Here is a 15,413-nt window from a genome sequence, read left to right on the forward strand (position 1 = left end):
ACAGATGATAGTTCTGGATTGTGGCATGGACTGCCTTCCAGCCGTCCCTCCATTTATTAGCCATTTACATCATAATGAAACCAAAATGAACATGCAGCGCAGGGGCTTTCACATGCACTACCTCTACATTTGGTACTGCCAGTCCTAACACACCCTCAACAGCAAAGACCATTACAACACAAACTCACAATTGTCAGCTCATTACTAATTCACATTGTAGTCAAAAGACTGATTGTCACAGCAGTGCTGGTGAGGGCAAGCTCATGCATCTGTCCAAACACCAGCTTTCTCACCACACATATGCAAGAAATAAAATAATCCTTAGGTGCTTGAATACAGGTGTTGTAGGAAGCTGGCTCTTTATATAGTGGACCAAAACAAGGTACACTGTGCAGAGTCCAAGCATCCCCAGAGGTATCACCGAGGCACAAATGCGGTCCCAAATGCTCTCTTTTTGGGTAGTGTGGTCCAGCAGTTAGGTGTTTAGGTGTGTCAGAGGATAGCACTAAACATGTAAGTCACAAACTCAATAAAGAAACCCAACACCAATTTATTAAAATAACATACTTTTTTATAAACATTGATACCAAGATCAGCTGAGTTAGGTGAGTACTTTTCGAGTTATGAATTTTTAGAGTTTTTAAAAGTAGACTGCATTTTTCAGAAAGCTGCTATGGAATACTATGGAGGAAAACAAAGATGGCAATCCAGGTAGAGTACAAGGGTACAAGGACTTACTGGACCAGTCTCCTGGACATATGGGGGTTTTGGGGCAAAGTCCAGGGCCACAGCAACAGGTCCCCTCCAGAAGCTCTGGCGTGTCTGGGTGCAGAGGTGTGTTACAGCGCTTGGTGTCCCATTCAAGTCTCTAGGGATCGGTCTGGTTACAAAGTCGCTACAGGGATGGACTGGAAAGATGGTCCAGGGGAACCCACAGGAGGGCTTGACTCTTGAGGTCCTAGGGCACGTGGGGACACCATTGGTCCATTCCATCTCAGGCTGTAGGGAATTGGTGCAGAGGGTCTTCTAGCATTGGGTCCAGCACTGGAGTTCCTCGAGGTTGCAGGGTGCCCACAGAAACACTCTGAAGGTCTGGACTGGGGGTCTAGTCCGACCAAGCCAACAGGTGGGCTCAGGTCTCACAAGGTGGGGAGATGTGGGGACACCCTTGGTTCTCTCCTCCTGGATCCAGGGTGGATGGATGCAGAGGTGTCCTAGGGCATCAGGTTTTTGCTGCATGATTGCAGGGGGGTCTACAGAAACAGTCTGCAGATGCCGTTAGGTAGCTCACAGGGTGGGCTTTTTTCTGGAGGGACTGGGGACCATGCTGGCACTGTTGGCCCACTTAGACACAGGCTGGGCGGTTTTGGGGCAGTGGTGATGTCCGGAATCAGGTTTCTCGTGGTCCTAGTCCTCTCAGGTCTTTCTTGGGGGCCTGCAGATGCAGGGGAGCAGCTCCTCTATTTCAAGGGAGTTCCTCCTAGCAATTGACGAAGGACTGACAGGTCTCCCCATTTCTTGAAGGCCGAAGCGGCAGGACAGGTCAGTTGCTCCTTGAGGGGCAGGTGCAGCTGGCAGGCCAGCAGGGTTGGTGCCAAGTCAGTCATGCTCCTCGGTTTCCAGGCTGAGCAGGCTTCTTGTCCACTCCTTTTGTGTCCAGTGAAGAGCTCCAGATCTGGCATCAGGGTGTCTCCTAAAAGCTCAATTTAGAGGGGCATTAAGGGGAGTTAAGGGCTGTAGCAAAAGGGCAACTTACCCTTGGGGGTCACTACACCCCCTAAATGACTACTTCTTAAGTGGGGTAGGCCCCTCTCGATGAATATTGCCTGTGAGGAGTGGGCATCACCCTGTCCAGAGTTCCTAAATTCCATCACACACAAGATGGTGGCATTTCCTAAGTTGTGTCCACTTCAGTCATGCCACCCTTGGGATGTTCCCAGTCTGGAAGTGTGACACGCCTTCTGCATAGCTAATTTTCCTGTCTTTCCAGATGGGCCCTCGGGCACAGGGGTTGGAACCTTCCTCTGAGGAAGGCCAGTTCTGCATATCAAAGGTGGTGGCCTTCTTTGAAGCTCCTGCCTTTGAATGTAGGTCATCCTGTGGGAAGGGGTGGGTAACACCCCAGCCCAGACAGGCGTTTGTTTCTGACTTCTCGAGAGTGGACGTTCTCCACCTGGGAGGTCAGATTCTCATCTGTTGGTGGCAGGCTGGGCAGATACAGTGTGTGAGCTTACCAGCAGTTGGGAAGTTTTTCAGGGGGCACCTCTAAGGTGCCCTCTGGGTGCACATATTAATAAATGCAACATTGGAATCAGAGAGGGTTTATTAATACAAGATGTTTGATACCAAACATCCCTTGGTTCAGAGAAGCCATTGTGTAGCTGAGGGTCTCATATTGACCAGTGTCCAGCACATGTATTTAAAATGGCTTCCCTGTACACATACTAGGTTTAAGAATCGACAAAGACATAGGAGGGGCATATTTGCTCATGCATATATACTCTCACTTGCAATATAATGCACCCTGCTTTAGGGCTGAAGGCCTGCTGTAGGGATGACTTACAGATATTACAAGCAGTGTTTTAGGGGACACGGCACACAGAAGTGTGCCATGTCATGTTTTCAATTTTGGGAGCACCTTGTCACGCAGCCGGCAACAGCAGTCTGCATAAGGTTGGTGATGGGTCCCGTAGAGTGGCACACGTTGTGCTGCAGATTTGAGGGACCCTCTTCAGTTCCCATGCCCTAGGTACCCGGGGCACTATTTATTAGGGACTCACAGGGGGGCTGAAGGGCCTGGCCACTTGGAGATTAAATGACCAAGTGTCTAGTTTTAAGGAAGGAACACTAGCACTGGGGACCTAGATAGCAGAACCCAGTGCACTTCAGTTAAAGTTGCATCTTAAAACCTGGCAAAAAGTGGGGAATTGTACTGCAACCAGAACCCAGCTCCCTACGGATGTGTTAAAAACAATTGGACTTTTGTCACTTAATAAGCTTTGATTTTTGTTATGCCCATCAACCCCACCATCAGGGTTTCGGAAAATAACCTCCTCTAGGTTTCCCTGGGACGACTTCTTAACCTTAAAAAGGCAAACACCAAGCCGACATTAAGCTTAACTGAATTAGTTGATATTAATCTATTTGATAACTGATCATCTAAATTCATTAGGCAATCAGTGTCTAAAAAAACGATTTTGCTTATTTGTGTGGCCAATCGATGCTCGGAAATCCACAATTTCAAACTTAAATAGCAATAATTCTTGACTTTACAAATGATACTTAAGCAATTCATTTAACTAGCGGTTTGAATAGATTTAAAGCTCGACCTCCCCATCTACTGGCCATTTGATAAAACTACAACTACTACTTATAAACAATCGAGTTTACAATGATTCATTTTATCACATTTTCCAAAAATGTCGATGACATACTTTTTTTTGTTCAGGTCAAAGGGTCGGAAATTTTGAAATGGAATTATATATTTCTCTTCTTTCTTTCCAACAATACTTCTCTATCCTCTACAGGAATGTCCATGGACACATGTTTAACTGAGAAAGTGTTTATATAAGAAACATCACTCTCAGGTTGCAAAAAAAATGTACAAGTTAAGTCACTGCCTACTTAAAATCTTTGTTCGCAATTGGTCACATGTAAACACCATTAAGAAGCGGTGATACCGGGTCGTGTTACCATTAGCACTACAAGGGCATGTGAAGTGAGATGCAATAAGTCACCTACATTTGACAGCTTATCACAAGTGATTTGTGGTTATATCTTTATATCAAGATCTTTGACTAGTGTCAAAAGATGCCAATACCTTATCAAACTCATCCTTATTTGCATGTGATCTGTATTGTATTGTGTACTCAATCGGTGGCCATTTTGCTCATTTTTGTTATTTTTAAAGGCACAGCCTCCCAAAGTGGTGTTTTGAAAGAGAAGGGGGTTTCTGTCTTGAGACAAGGCCTGTTTAGAGGCCGCTATCCACTTTTTTAATATGTCTGACCTCTTTGCGGGAAACGGGTTATGTTATTGCAGTTTCTAGCGTGCAATTGTTACCCAGAACAGGATCCTGGGGGGAAAAAAACACAATAGAAATGCTAACCACAACTAACAGTTTATTAAAAAAATATGTGCTTTTAGGGCGTTCCTTAATTGGAGAAAACGTTTAATTGTTTTAACAAAAAGAGAAAGGGCCTGATTACTACCTTGTCGAATGGGATATCCCGGCCACCGTTTTACAAGTTCCATACAATGGAACAGGTTAGTGAGGAGTATCCCATTCACCAAGGTCGTAGCCAGGCCCAATGTCTTTTCCAGTCCAGTCTTTTCCAGTGTTTGGCTGTCACTAGACAGAAGGTACAACCGCTAGCTCTCTCTCTTGTAAATGGGTGATAGTTCGAAGCAGAATGAATAGAACTATTCGAGACACATTATTGAAATGTAATCTGGAGATACTTAGGGCCAAGTCCAGAAACAGAGCAGCGGGTGAGGCATAAAGTATTGAATACAATTCCTGTTTTGACAGGAAGCCAATGTTGGAGGTGACTGTAAGGAGTGTTTGTGTATTTCAAGGAACAGCTGTATTCTGAACAACCTGTAGTTTCCTGGCAGCTGCGATATAAAGACGATTACAATAGTCGAGACTAGAAACAATCAAAGCATGGAAAACTTGCTTCCAACATTCCAAGGGTGGTGGAGGGGAAATCTTTTTTTAGAAGGAAGCAAGCAGATACAAACTTACTGTGATTTTGATGATAAGAGCACGGTCACTGTTGGAGCCCAGTTTTTTAATAGTGGTACTGGGAGAAGATGGTAAAGAGAATGAAATAAGCCTCCAATCAGCGGACTAAACTGTTTCGGGTTGCCATCAACAAAAGCAACTCGATTTTATCAGATTCACATTTAAGGGCATTCTTATACATCCATCTGGCCACTTTCAAGAAACATCTGAAATGTTTGTTTGGTTTCAGCTGATTTGTGAAGGAAGGAGATGAGATGTGTGCCATCCATATACATCATGAAAGTGTAGCCAAAGGAACATATCAACTGAGCCCTGGGGGCTACCGTGTTGTTAAAAAGATGAGGGCTTAGGGAAGTGCCCTGCAGAACTCCGTGTTTCACTGGTTTAGCCTCAAAGAAAATTGAGGCTATTTTAATTGCCTGTTTCCTATCAAATCACCTGTATCAATTTTTAACATGCTCTTTCTGTCTTCGTATACTTTAATCACATTAGAAATTTATTTAAAAACATTTTTTTTCTCACATTTGCTGTTTAATGTGCTGATAAGGTGAAAAACTACCAGCTTTAAGTGATGTTTAAATTTCCGTACTGCCAGGGTTAGTAGAACACCGGTCATGCTGCTATAAAAACGGCCAGGCGGCAATCCTATCGATTGGAAAGCCAGATGTTATAGTTAGGGCAATGTCTTGCGTCTGAGCAGGAGAATCCAGTTGTATCAGAATGGTGATGGAAGCATCCATGCGCCCCAATCTATGCCAAGGAGCAATGATATTTTATTTACATAGTCAATATGCCTCATACATAGGAGATGTAGAAAAGACACACAACATCACAAAGTATTTATGCTTACATATCATCATTGATGACAGCATACACATTTTGTCTTTTGTTTCAGACCGAGGGTCAGACAATAGACCCTCTGGCCGTTGATGATGAAGATACCACTGAAGAATTTACTGAGAGTTATGGCCCAAGAACAACAGTTAGGTATGCTTCTTGATTTTTCTAATAATGTTTACAAATGTAATTGAGATCTAGAAAAGAGTATACGTTTTTGGCTATCAGAAGAAAGTTCATTATAGAATCCAGAGATTGACATCTGACTGTTGAGAAAAGCCACTGGCAATAGTGTCTGCTGAACAGATATGTGAGCAACTTAAGTTATAGCCCTTTTCAGCTTTAACTGGGGACAGGAATAAAGATGTGGCCAGGAATAAAGATGTGGCATGTCCACCGAGAGGTGTTTTTAACAGCTTCGATCTCTGTATGCACAACACCAGAATAAACACAGGCCTTGTTAGAGAGCTTTCTCAACGAACACCCATATTACCTCTCCAATAAAACATCCAAGAGCTCCTCTTCAGCAGTAGTGTCTGGGCTCATATGCCAATAAATCACATTTACTCATGGGGTATCTTATTATTTTTATTTTCAGTTAAGAGTTTGTACCCTGTAGTATTTTTCTAAGCAACATTCCCAATTACTTTTTCGTAATTTGCAGACTCAAGTAAAATGGCAAAAAAGCCTGAGTAACTGTTGAAGTTGGGTGTGAAAGGGCATCAAACACCTATTTGACTTCGTGGGATGTAATAGGACGCATAATAAAGTAAAATGTATACATGAATGCGTCCACTATAGTTAAATCATAAGGATCATACACACTATCAAAGCTATGCAGCAGTACCTGTGGAGCAGGAGGAGTACCACTGAAAGATTACAATTTATGCAGATTATAGAGGTGTACTCGATGTACTGCATTTTTTTTTTAGAATTGGGTTTGCAAATAATTTTCGTCTACGTAAAGTTGAGGTGTAGCAGATGACACCTTAGCACCATGTTCTTCAATAAGTGCCATTACCTACTGAAGTTGCTCCCGTGAGGTTTTGGGGAATTCCAGGCTATCTAGGAACAATTGTATCTCCCCTTCGTTAGATTGTTCAGGTGTATATAGTTTGGTATAATACCTTTGAAATAGGTTTGCTTCCGTACTAGATTGTGGCATGCAAGGCTCTTTATGAAACTGACTTTAGGTTTATTCACTAATATGGGATGGACTTTGTCTCCAGTCTCAGACACTGTACTTTTCAGGGAAGGAGAGTTCTTCCAGCTCTATTAATTTGCAAGGTTCGAAGTTGATCCCTTATAATGAGGGATTGCATACCTGTCCTGGTTCCTGATTTCTTGTGCTGGTCTTTTTCCAGTTTTAGTTCTTCTTTTTTCTAGTCTATTCTATACTAGAGCTTTTCCTCCTTTGCAAAGGTAGCAAGGGGATCAGTCTCCCCGTAAGTACTACTTTTAAAATGCACCAGTAAGTTTCTTCCTGTGTGTGCAGCAGTGCAAGATCTGTGTGCACTGTAACCAAGACTATGTGCACCAAGCAACTAATCATGCATGCGAGTGCTGCACTCAGCAGTATAAATGTGTGAAATTACCACTCCAAACTTGTGTTTAAAAGGGTCATGAGGCAGTTTGGCAATGTAAATACACACGCTCATAAATTGTTGACTTGTGCACCTACACCCCAGGTTTAGAAAAGGACAGGGCACAGAAGATATTAAAGTTATAATATTTTACAGAAAAGCAGGATTACTGCAAGCAGTCAGAAGAATGAGGCAATTATTACTGAGCTCGAACCGGGATTCAGGCTGGGCCCAGTAAAATTTGCTAGAATTTTTTCCCAGTGTACATTGCTAACACCGGGGTCATTGAGCAATTCCTGCAGGTTGGCTGCTTTCCAATTGGAGCAGGAATCTGCAGGCAGCGAAGTGGCTTCCTTATCAAAGGTTTCATTTAAAGGGCCAACAGCCCTACTTTTACCCAACAATGATCCCAGGCGGGAGCAACCTGAATCCAAATATCTAGATGCCAATGCAATGGAGTGGAAACAAAGGCACATGGTGTATCGCTTTATAAGCCAAGTACTTAACAGAAACATTTGGGGCAGATTTTGTACTTTGTTTATCCCTTCTATATGAGCTATATGAATATATTGTAAGAAAGTAGGGATATGTTAAGGGCGCATAACTGGGAGAAAGAAAAAGCATACATTTAAAATGTAACAGTGCTGGGGCTTTCTGTATTTATAAGAATTTATCAGTATGGAAAGGAATCCTTTCTAGCAGCCCTGTGCGACAAACTGAGAAAGAAAACAATAAGGCTCGAAACCCATGCCTTGCAGTTTGTAAGTGGCTTGTTGATGCGGGCTCATAGCTCACTGCGCTGTTAAAAGGGTTGCAATTTATGAACTGCAAGCAATAAGGACATGTGTCAAAAGCAGTAACACACTTACCTAGCTAATTTATTTTTTTTAATGTGATTTTCATGTCACACAATGTATTTTACAGGAGAACTATAACCCTATATACAGCATTAGGAGTCACAACTGTAACTAGACAAAACAGACCTCTCCAGCAACTTCATTAACTACCAGATCTTTCTTACCATGACTATTATCCCCTAGAATTTCCTGGGCACACAAAGATCTCTGCAAGGAGTTCTTAACCCCATAAGATATTGTAAAATGCAGGCTTTTCAATCAACTAAGCCAGAACAGACTTTCTGTCATATTTGTCCTCGTTGCTAATTTCTTCGCTGCAGAGTTTTAAAAAGTAAATGTTTTTCATGACTCCTTTCTCCGTGGCTGCACCCCATTTCTGTTGTCACACCTTGGCCACCAGTTTATGAGTTTGTACACCAATGTGGTCTTTGTAGTAGATTCATGGTGAATTGGCAAAAAGGTGCATGTTGCTCCAAGATCAGCACCCATAGGATAAAAGCCCAACAGAGCCGTTAATTCTCCTAACTCCTGAAGTTTTTACAGCTCCATTAGTAAACAATATGACTTGGAAAGGGTTGGACTCTATTTTGTATGAGCTGAGCCTCGAAAATATTTGGAGTGTAAAACATTCAACAAAAATCATGCTAGAATATGATAAGGTTGGGTTCAGTATTCAAGAAGGTGCATTTCTTTAACATGCACGTGTTTCCCTTCAATATGTTCGAATATTCGGAAAGTATATTTAAAAGTGAGGGGTTTTAAGCATGAATTGAAAAACAGTCAATCACATAACAGGAGCAGCTACCCTACTGTGGATGAAATGCAGGCCAGTTCCACTACATTAAATATCTGCTGTCTACAATACATTTATTCCTCTGTTGTGCTCCCAAATGTTGCAGCTAGCTTTTATATAGCTCAGACTCGGCCCAAGGGCTTTGGAGCACTTTACATGAGCACCGGTTGCATTACACGAGGACACCTTAATATTTTATTAAGATATGGGGAGATTAAGTGATTTGCCAGGAGTCACAGTATGTTGAAAATGCAGAGCTTGGAAACCTTTCCCCTTGGGGCTTAACACTGGCTGTCTTCCCCTCAGTCTTACTGGGAGAGGAGGGAAGGTTGTACATGCTGAGTGCGGTTTGGCTTAGCCTTATTACAATACAAGTCTTTCACATGGGACCAGCCGCCCCTGGGTTTGCTCTTCTGGATGCCCTCACAGTACAGTGTGATTGCAGCCCCTCATTCAAAGCCATAAGGTTAAATACAAACTAGCTGGATGCAAATTATTATGAAGGCATTTCTTAAGCTTTTAGTGGGGCCGAACACACAAAAAATATTTTTGCGAGCCTAAGTTCGAGCCCGGCTCGTCATTTCCAAAGACGGCAGCGCTGCCATTACACCATAGCGTCTCTACAATGCGTCATCCGCCCCTGATACCAATCGAGCAAGCAGCAAGTGCAGACACTGCGAGCTCTGTAATTTGCATCATAGCCAAGGTGCCCTTGGCAGAACAGCTGCTCTTCTGCCTTGCCTTGCAAAAGTGCCGCCACTGCGCCTCATGCTTCGCCAACAAAGTGATATCATCATATTTATGTGTGGTTGAGGAATGGACTCTTGGTGGAGTGTGCACTTTGTGAGTGTGTGCGTGCTGGGGGATGGCTGTGTGCACCCGCGGATGTTAGAGGGAACTATGGTCCCAGTATGTGTTTGGGGAGCTGTCAATCTTCTTTAGCGGCAGAGATCTCTGCTCCGTTAACTGGATCTTGAAGTAAACATTTCCCAAGTCTCCACGTTCTATCCCGGCAATTGTCTCCGCAAAGGTGACCATCAAGCTGATCGCCTTGGGTCTCCTTGACTAACCTCCTCTACATTTGTCTGTGCAGGCCCTCAAAATAACTCTTTTTCTTTGTTTAGAAATTTTGGGATTTTCAATCCATTCAGATGAGCGGGTGAACAGTTATGCAACAAAGAGGATCTATAGGATATGGGATATATGGTTTTCTGTGCTAGGTCACTATATACGCAGACTACTGCTTTGTATCTGGGGTCTATTTACCACAATTCAGTTTTCATAGTCTGTACATCTGGAGGGGCAGCTACGTACAGGTAATTCCCTGTGTCCAAAGTTAGCATTAGAGGGTGTGACGGCCCCCCAACACTGACCTGCAGGGCAGCCCTACTGGGGCTCACAAAGGTGCTCCTCCAACCCCAATTTCGAGGTCTTCCTTAGTCTGCTGTTGGTTGGGGTGAAGTTCCTTTTGAAGGTGTGCCTGGAAGGTGGGTTTTAGAGCTGTAGGGAAGGCCCTGCAGGAAACCCTCATGGGTGTGTACAACACCCCCGGGATATCCTTTAACATTTGTGTTTATTTCGGGTAATGAAAGTGCAGCGGAGACCTCATGGACAGAACCCACCTGGTGTCCTAACGGACCTTTGGTTGCAAGTTGCATTTCACATCTAGGCCTCGCAAAGGCATGGCCAGGTTCCTCACCCTGCTAGTATGGATAACGCTGGAGGTGGTAGAAACAATATGGCAGTCCCGTCCTTAACCCGGAGGTTCACCACCTCCGCTACAGGTCGCACCTCATGGGGGCCTGCGATCCGGCAGTGTGCCTTAAGTTTGAATACTTCAGTGGTTCTATTGGCACTTTAGTGAGGAGCCTACACGTTGGTATCAGTTGTGTGTATGGGTCCTAGGAAAGAGGCAGCCTGATTCTGGACAGTTGCTAGCAGAGCATTCAAAAGATGTGTCCGCCGTGTTGGCTCGCTGACCACGCTCTCAACTTCATATTTCTTATACAAAAAAACCCACACTTACAATTGAAAATTGGATGACGTAAAAATGTATAAAGTACATAGTAAACGCCAACAGTATTAGCTTTGTACAATATGGTCACTGCATTGTGCAAAGCATATGTACATATTTTGTCTTTTAAACAGCGGAACCAAATACCGCTCTTGTGGAATTGAAAACTGTTGACAAATGAGCAACATATGCATTAAATTGCTACAGACATCCACATACTTTACATGAATTATCACTATGTTGACGTTTCCAGAAGCCTTCTACTTTTAAAGGTCCACCTATTTTAAAATTAAAATAAAATCTCCTAACATCTACTTACCATCAGGCAGCAAAATAAAATTGCATTTTGCCAAACACAGCTGCACGACACATAGGGCCTCATAACACTATATTTTATACAACAGTTTTAATCATGTTTATGAATAATCCTTTTCATGGATTTTAAATATTTCTAAGGCTTCTTTAGTGTCACATGCCATATGTTTTCACACTTCGGCCATGTCTAATCACCTTTATGTGCAAACCTTAGCATGTAACTAAACGACGTGCATAGCCTAAGCCATCATCTCACAGAGGACAGTTTGCCGCTCTGAGTTTTGGGTAACTTGAAACTACATTGCAAATATGTTTGTCTAACAACTTTGATCATGTTTACCATATGTACCTATGGAACTCTCTAAAATGTATGATTAGTCGCCTTTGAATTTCTTACTTAAGTTTTGTGCAGATTGGACAAGGGTTTTCAAAAGTATAAGGGAAAGTCGAGCAAAAGGAAAGTCATTTTTGCTGCAGGCATAAATTCCCATAATAATTTTGCTCTTTGCTGTAGCAAAACAAAAACTGCCTGATGGAATCACAATACACTAAGCAGAAACACAGATTACTGAACAAAAATAGCAGTAGCAATACAGGTAATCAAGATACCTTTAAATAAGTTGTCAATACACATGGAAAATGATTGAAAAACATAATCCAATTCAAACAATCAGAAAAAAAGGCTTAGAATGAGTGATTTGTTAACTGCATTGTAAAAATTCATAATTATATAAACCATCAAACAAGAGAAGAGAAAGAACTCTTACACCATATGACACAATACTGTTGAACCAGAGAGAGAATCCAAAATTCAAAACGCACAAACATGTACAATAAAGTTTGCTTGCGAATTGAAATTGTATTCTAAAACGTTAATCAGTCATAACAACAGCCAGCATTTCAGTCTCCTAGAGCCTTGGCTGAGGCTACCTTCAGTCACGTAGCTGGTTCTTACATCTCATGAATGAAAACACTTAATGAACCTTGGAAAGTGCGTATTGCTTGTACGCAGAGACCTTGTGGGTAGGGCAAACCTTTTGAGCAACAGACAAGAAATGGCTTGTCCGCGAACCAGTGAACACAAATTAGGCAGATTATGCACTAGTTATTTTCACAAGGGGAAAGCTCATATACAGTGAGCTTCTCGGAGTGAAATAAAAGCCCCCGGATGATACTGATCTATTAATCTGATGTGTAAATATCCAAATAAGGGTCGTCAGAAGGGATTCTCGAAATGTGGGAAATTCACGTAAAGAGATGTTCATGGCTCCCAATGCATCATAGACACCTACCAACAGAAGCCCCTTGTGGGATAGGATTGAATAAGGGCACTTTAGTAGTTTGATGCAAGTTTATCTAATACATTTGGAAATAAAGGTTGAAAAATGTTGGGCTATATCGGCATACCTGAAAAAGACCAGAATTTGCATTTAACCCTTCTCAGAGGTCTTTAGCGGGCTCACAAGAGATTTTATTTTTTTCCCAACGGCCATTACCGGAATCAAGGACTGGCTATGTGAGGTCTCAAGGCACATTCTGAAAAACAAATATGTTCCGCCATGATGGTGGAAACTGCATTTATTCCATGTAAATAATGACCAGAAAACAGGCATGCATTTTCTAATTCAGCATGGTTGATGAGAGAATTGCTGTCGGATTCTCAAACCACAGCTCCCAACTTTAGAATCTAAAGCTAAAATAAAACAATAAAATGCTAGTAATGTGGATAACGCAAATAACAATAAAACGAATAATTGAAGGTAGTTGGAAATGTACAGCACATAAAAAACACCAGAAATTCCCAGTTAAAGGTCACAATAAAAAAAAAAAGTTATATTTCAATTATGCTGTGAACACTAACATCGTCTCAAATTGGCTTATGGTTATGGTAACAACCACTAATTCACTCTCAGCTTCTAAAGTAAGGAAGCGCAGATTTGAGATGAGACATCATGAGCAATGCAGGCTTAGGTTACCCTGGCCTGGAAGTCCAGTACTCCTGGGACGAGGTGAAGAGCAGAGTCAATGAATTCTACTGGGTGGTATGAAAAATAAAGAAAATCACCATTGTGATGATGGAATGCCTTTCAGATTGGATCAGGAAGACTTCTACATCACATGAAGGTTTGCTGCCCTAGTACCATTGGTGGCCCATAGGCAAACTGCAATGCGGCAGAGGAATGGAAGAGATCCAACCCAAAATGTCAAAATTAAGAGATATGGTAAATGGTGATGAAACAAAAAAGGGCTTTTCGAGCAAGACAACAAGACATCGGAATATTAACTAAAATGAATTTGGTTCTCTTTCAAGATAAATCTTGCAAGGTTTGTTTAGATTACAGTTTAAGTATAGATTTTTCCATTTTTACAATGCACACATGAACTGAGACTGGAATTGATTTTAAACAATTTGATGGTTTACAGTTACATGGATTTGGAATGGTAATGGAAATTGTGTAAAAATCTTTGTTACGTTGCATGCATGGGCAGACATAAGACATGTTGGGATTTTGGGTACCAGAGAGAGTAGTGAAGCTCTCCTCGTGGAAAAATTGTTTCCGAGACAGGGCAAGGAGTCATGTGTTGCTGTGCCTAAGCAAATGAACAGTACAATGCTAAAAATATGAATTAAAAGTAGTTTTCAAAACAAGGATAATTCTCCAATATTTGGTCAGCCATAAATCCAGTTACTGCAGTTGTGCAAGAGTGCCAGCTCACTGAATCCTATACAGCATGGATCCCAAAGTGCTTTTGAGGGATTCCAATTGATCTTTCAGAGTTTATAAATCATGGGCTGTTTCATTTGTCTGCTATTTTCAAATAAACATGACTCTTTCTTTCCTCTTTAGAGCAAGATCATATAAACCTAAGCGTGTTGAACTTCATCAAATTTGTGGAAAATTGAATGCTTATCAGTCTCTCAAAATCAGTAATCTAGAAACCGCGCCACCTGCCATCAGGAAGCCAAACCCAGCGGCAGAGCTCAATGACCCATATGACCTTGCATTCTAACCAAAGCAGAATTAATGAATGAGTGCAAGAAAGAGCCAATAAAATCATGTTATTCTGAGAAAGAAATGAAAGGCTGATTGGACATATTTAGAATACGCTTACATTAAATGGATGAAACATCACATCTGAATTAAAGAAGTTGAGAGAAAGGAACGCACATTTTTTTTTATATATGTCAATATTGTATTATTTAATGTTATATAATATTTGTGTACTCTTTTTGTCTATACTGTAAGGGGGGCATGAGCAAGGTGGTGGACAAGAAAACTCACTTGACTAATAAACTCCATTAGTCCTTCACATGCACTTTACGGTGTCCAACTGGTTATATGCAGACCACAACCAGTCTGCTAGTACCCTCTAGGCCTGCAAGTGCTGCTGAAATCATGCAATGGAAAAGAATAGCTCACTTCCGGTGTCTGAAGGCATGGGAAAGGCTGCAGTTTGTCTATCAATCTGCAGACTTTTAAGTGGTGGCAGGAGTAGAGTTGACCCAAGGAGCCCTGAGAAGGACCATGGACCATGGACCTGTAGACAGTTCAGATGGCGGTATTTGATAGAAGGTTACCAGAAGGAGGTGGCCCACCACAACGAGGCTCCTGGCAAATGAAACCAAATAGACTCAGAATGCTTGTAAATTGGGGTTGAACCTTGTCTGATGGGTGTTGAATGAAGAAGGAGCTTGCACTCAACCAGTCCCAAGTCTGGAAAGTGTGCACTGTGGCCTCATTAACACTGGAACAGTAGGGCTACCTGCATGAGAGAGATCTCAAGAACACAGTGGCCTGATGGTTGACATGGAGGGAAAGCACCAGTGGCTCTTTATGCAATAATTACATAATTGAAGTGAAGTAAGATCAAGATAAAAAAAAATGATGCTGCTATCAGTGGAAGCAACAACGCAACACTTTAAAACAAAGTACAAGTCTGGGAATACATGCAGCCAAGAAATTAGCTGGAGGAACAGAGACGCATTGAAACCTTTTTTAGTTTTAATGCACATTACATGAAACGTTTTGATGCAAAGAAAATCAGCTATTGGCTTTTTGCTACTAAAATATAAAGGTATAAATGAAACACATAAGGATGACAAAAATGGATAATGAATCGGAAAAACAAACTTTGGCAAACGGATTCGTCCGCCAGCACTGAAATAAGACTGAAATGTACTCCTTTTTAGGTGGATGTGCACATGTGATCATGAAAATGCTATCACTTACAGTGCAAAAGAGACCATGACTGTAGTGGGCTGACC

At 41.9% G+C, this 15,413-nt stretch overlaps 1 protein-coding gene across 2 annotated transcripts in view; it reads left to right on the forward strand.

The window, feature by feature from the left end:
* The window catches only part of LOC138301837 (cilia- and flagella-associated protein 337-like), a 455,621-nt gene extending 440,604 nt beyond the window's left edge, over window positions 1-15,017 (forward strand). The window contains exons 25-26 of one of the 2 annotated variants that reach the window (XM_069242337.1): window positions 5,643-5,734; window positions 13,996-15,017. In XM_069242337.1, coding sequence (XP_069098438.1) covers window positions 5,643-5,734; window positions 13,996-14,158 — 255 coding nt within the window. In that variant the 3' untranslated portion in view covers window positions 14,159-15,017. The remainder of the gene's footprint in view (window positions 1-5,642; window positions 5,735-13,995) is intronic. The other variant, XM_069242343.1, reaches the window with a different exon arrangement.
* The last annotated feature ends 396 nt before the right edge of the window (window positions 15,018-15,413 follow it).

This window comes from Pleurodeles waltl, chromosome 1_2 (genome assembly GCF_031143425.1).
Source record: "Pleurodeles waltl isolate 20211129_DDA chromosome 1_2, aPleWal1.hap1.20221129, whole genome shotgun sequence".
In the NCBI taxonomy this organism is placed as follows: Eukaryota; Metazoa; Chordata; class Amphibia; order Caudata; family Salamandridae; genus Pleurodeles; species Pleurodeles waltl.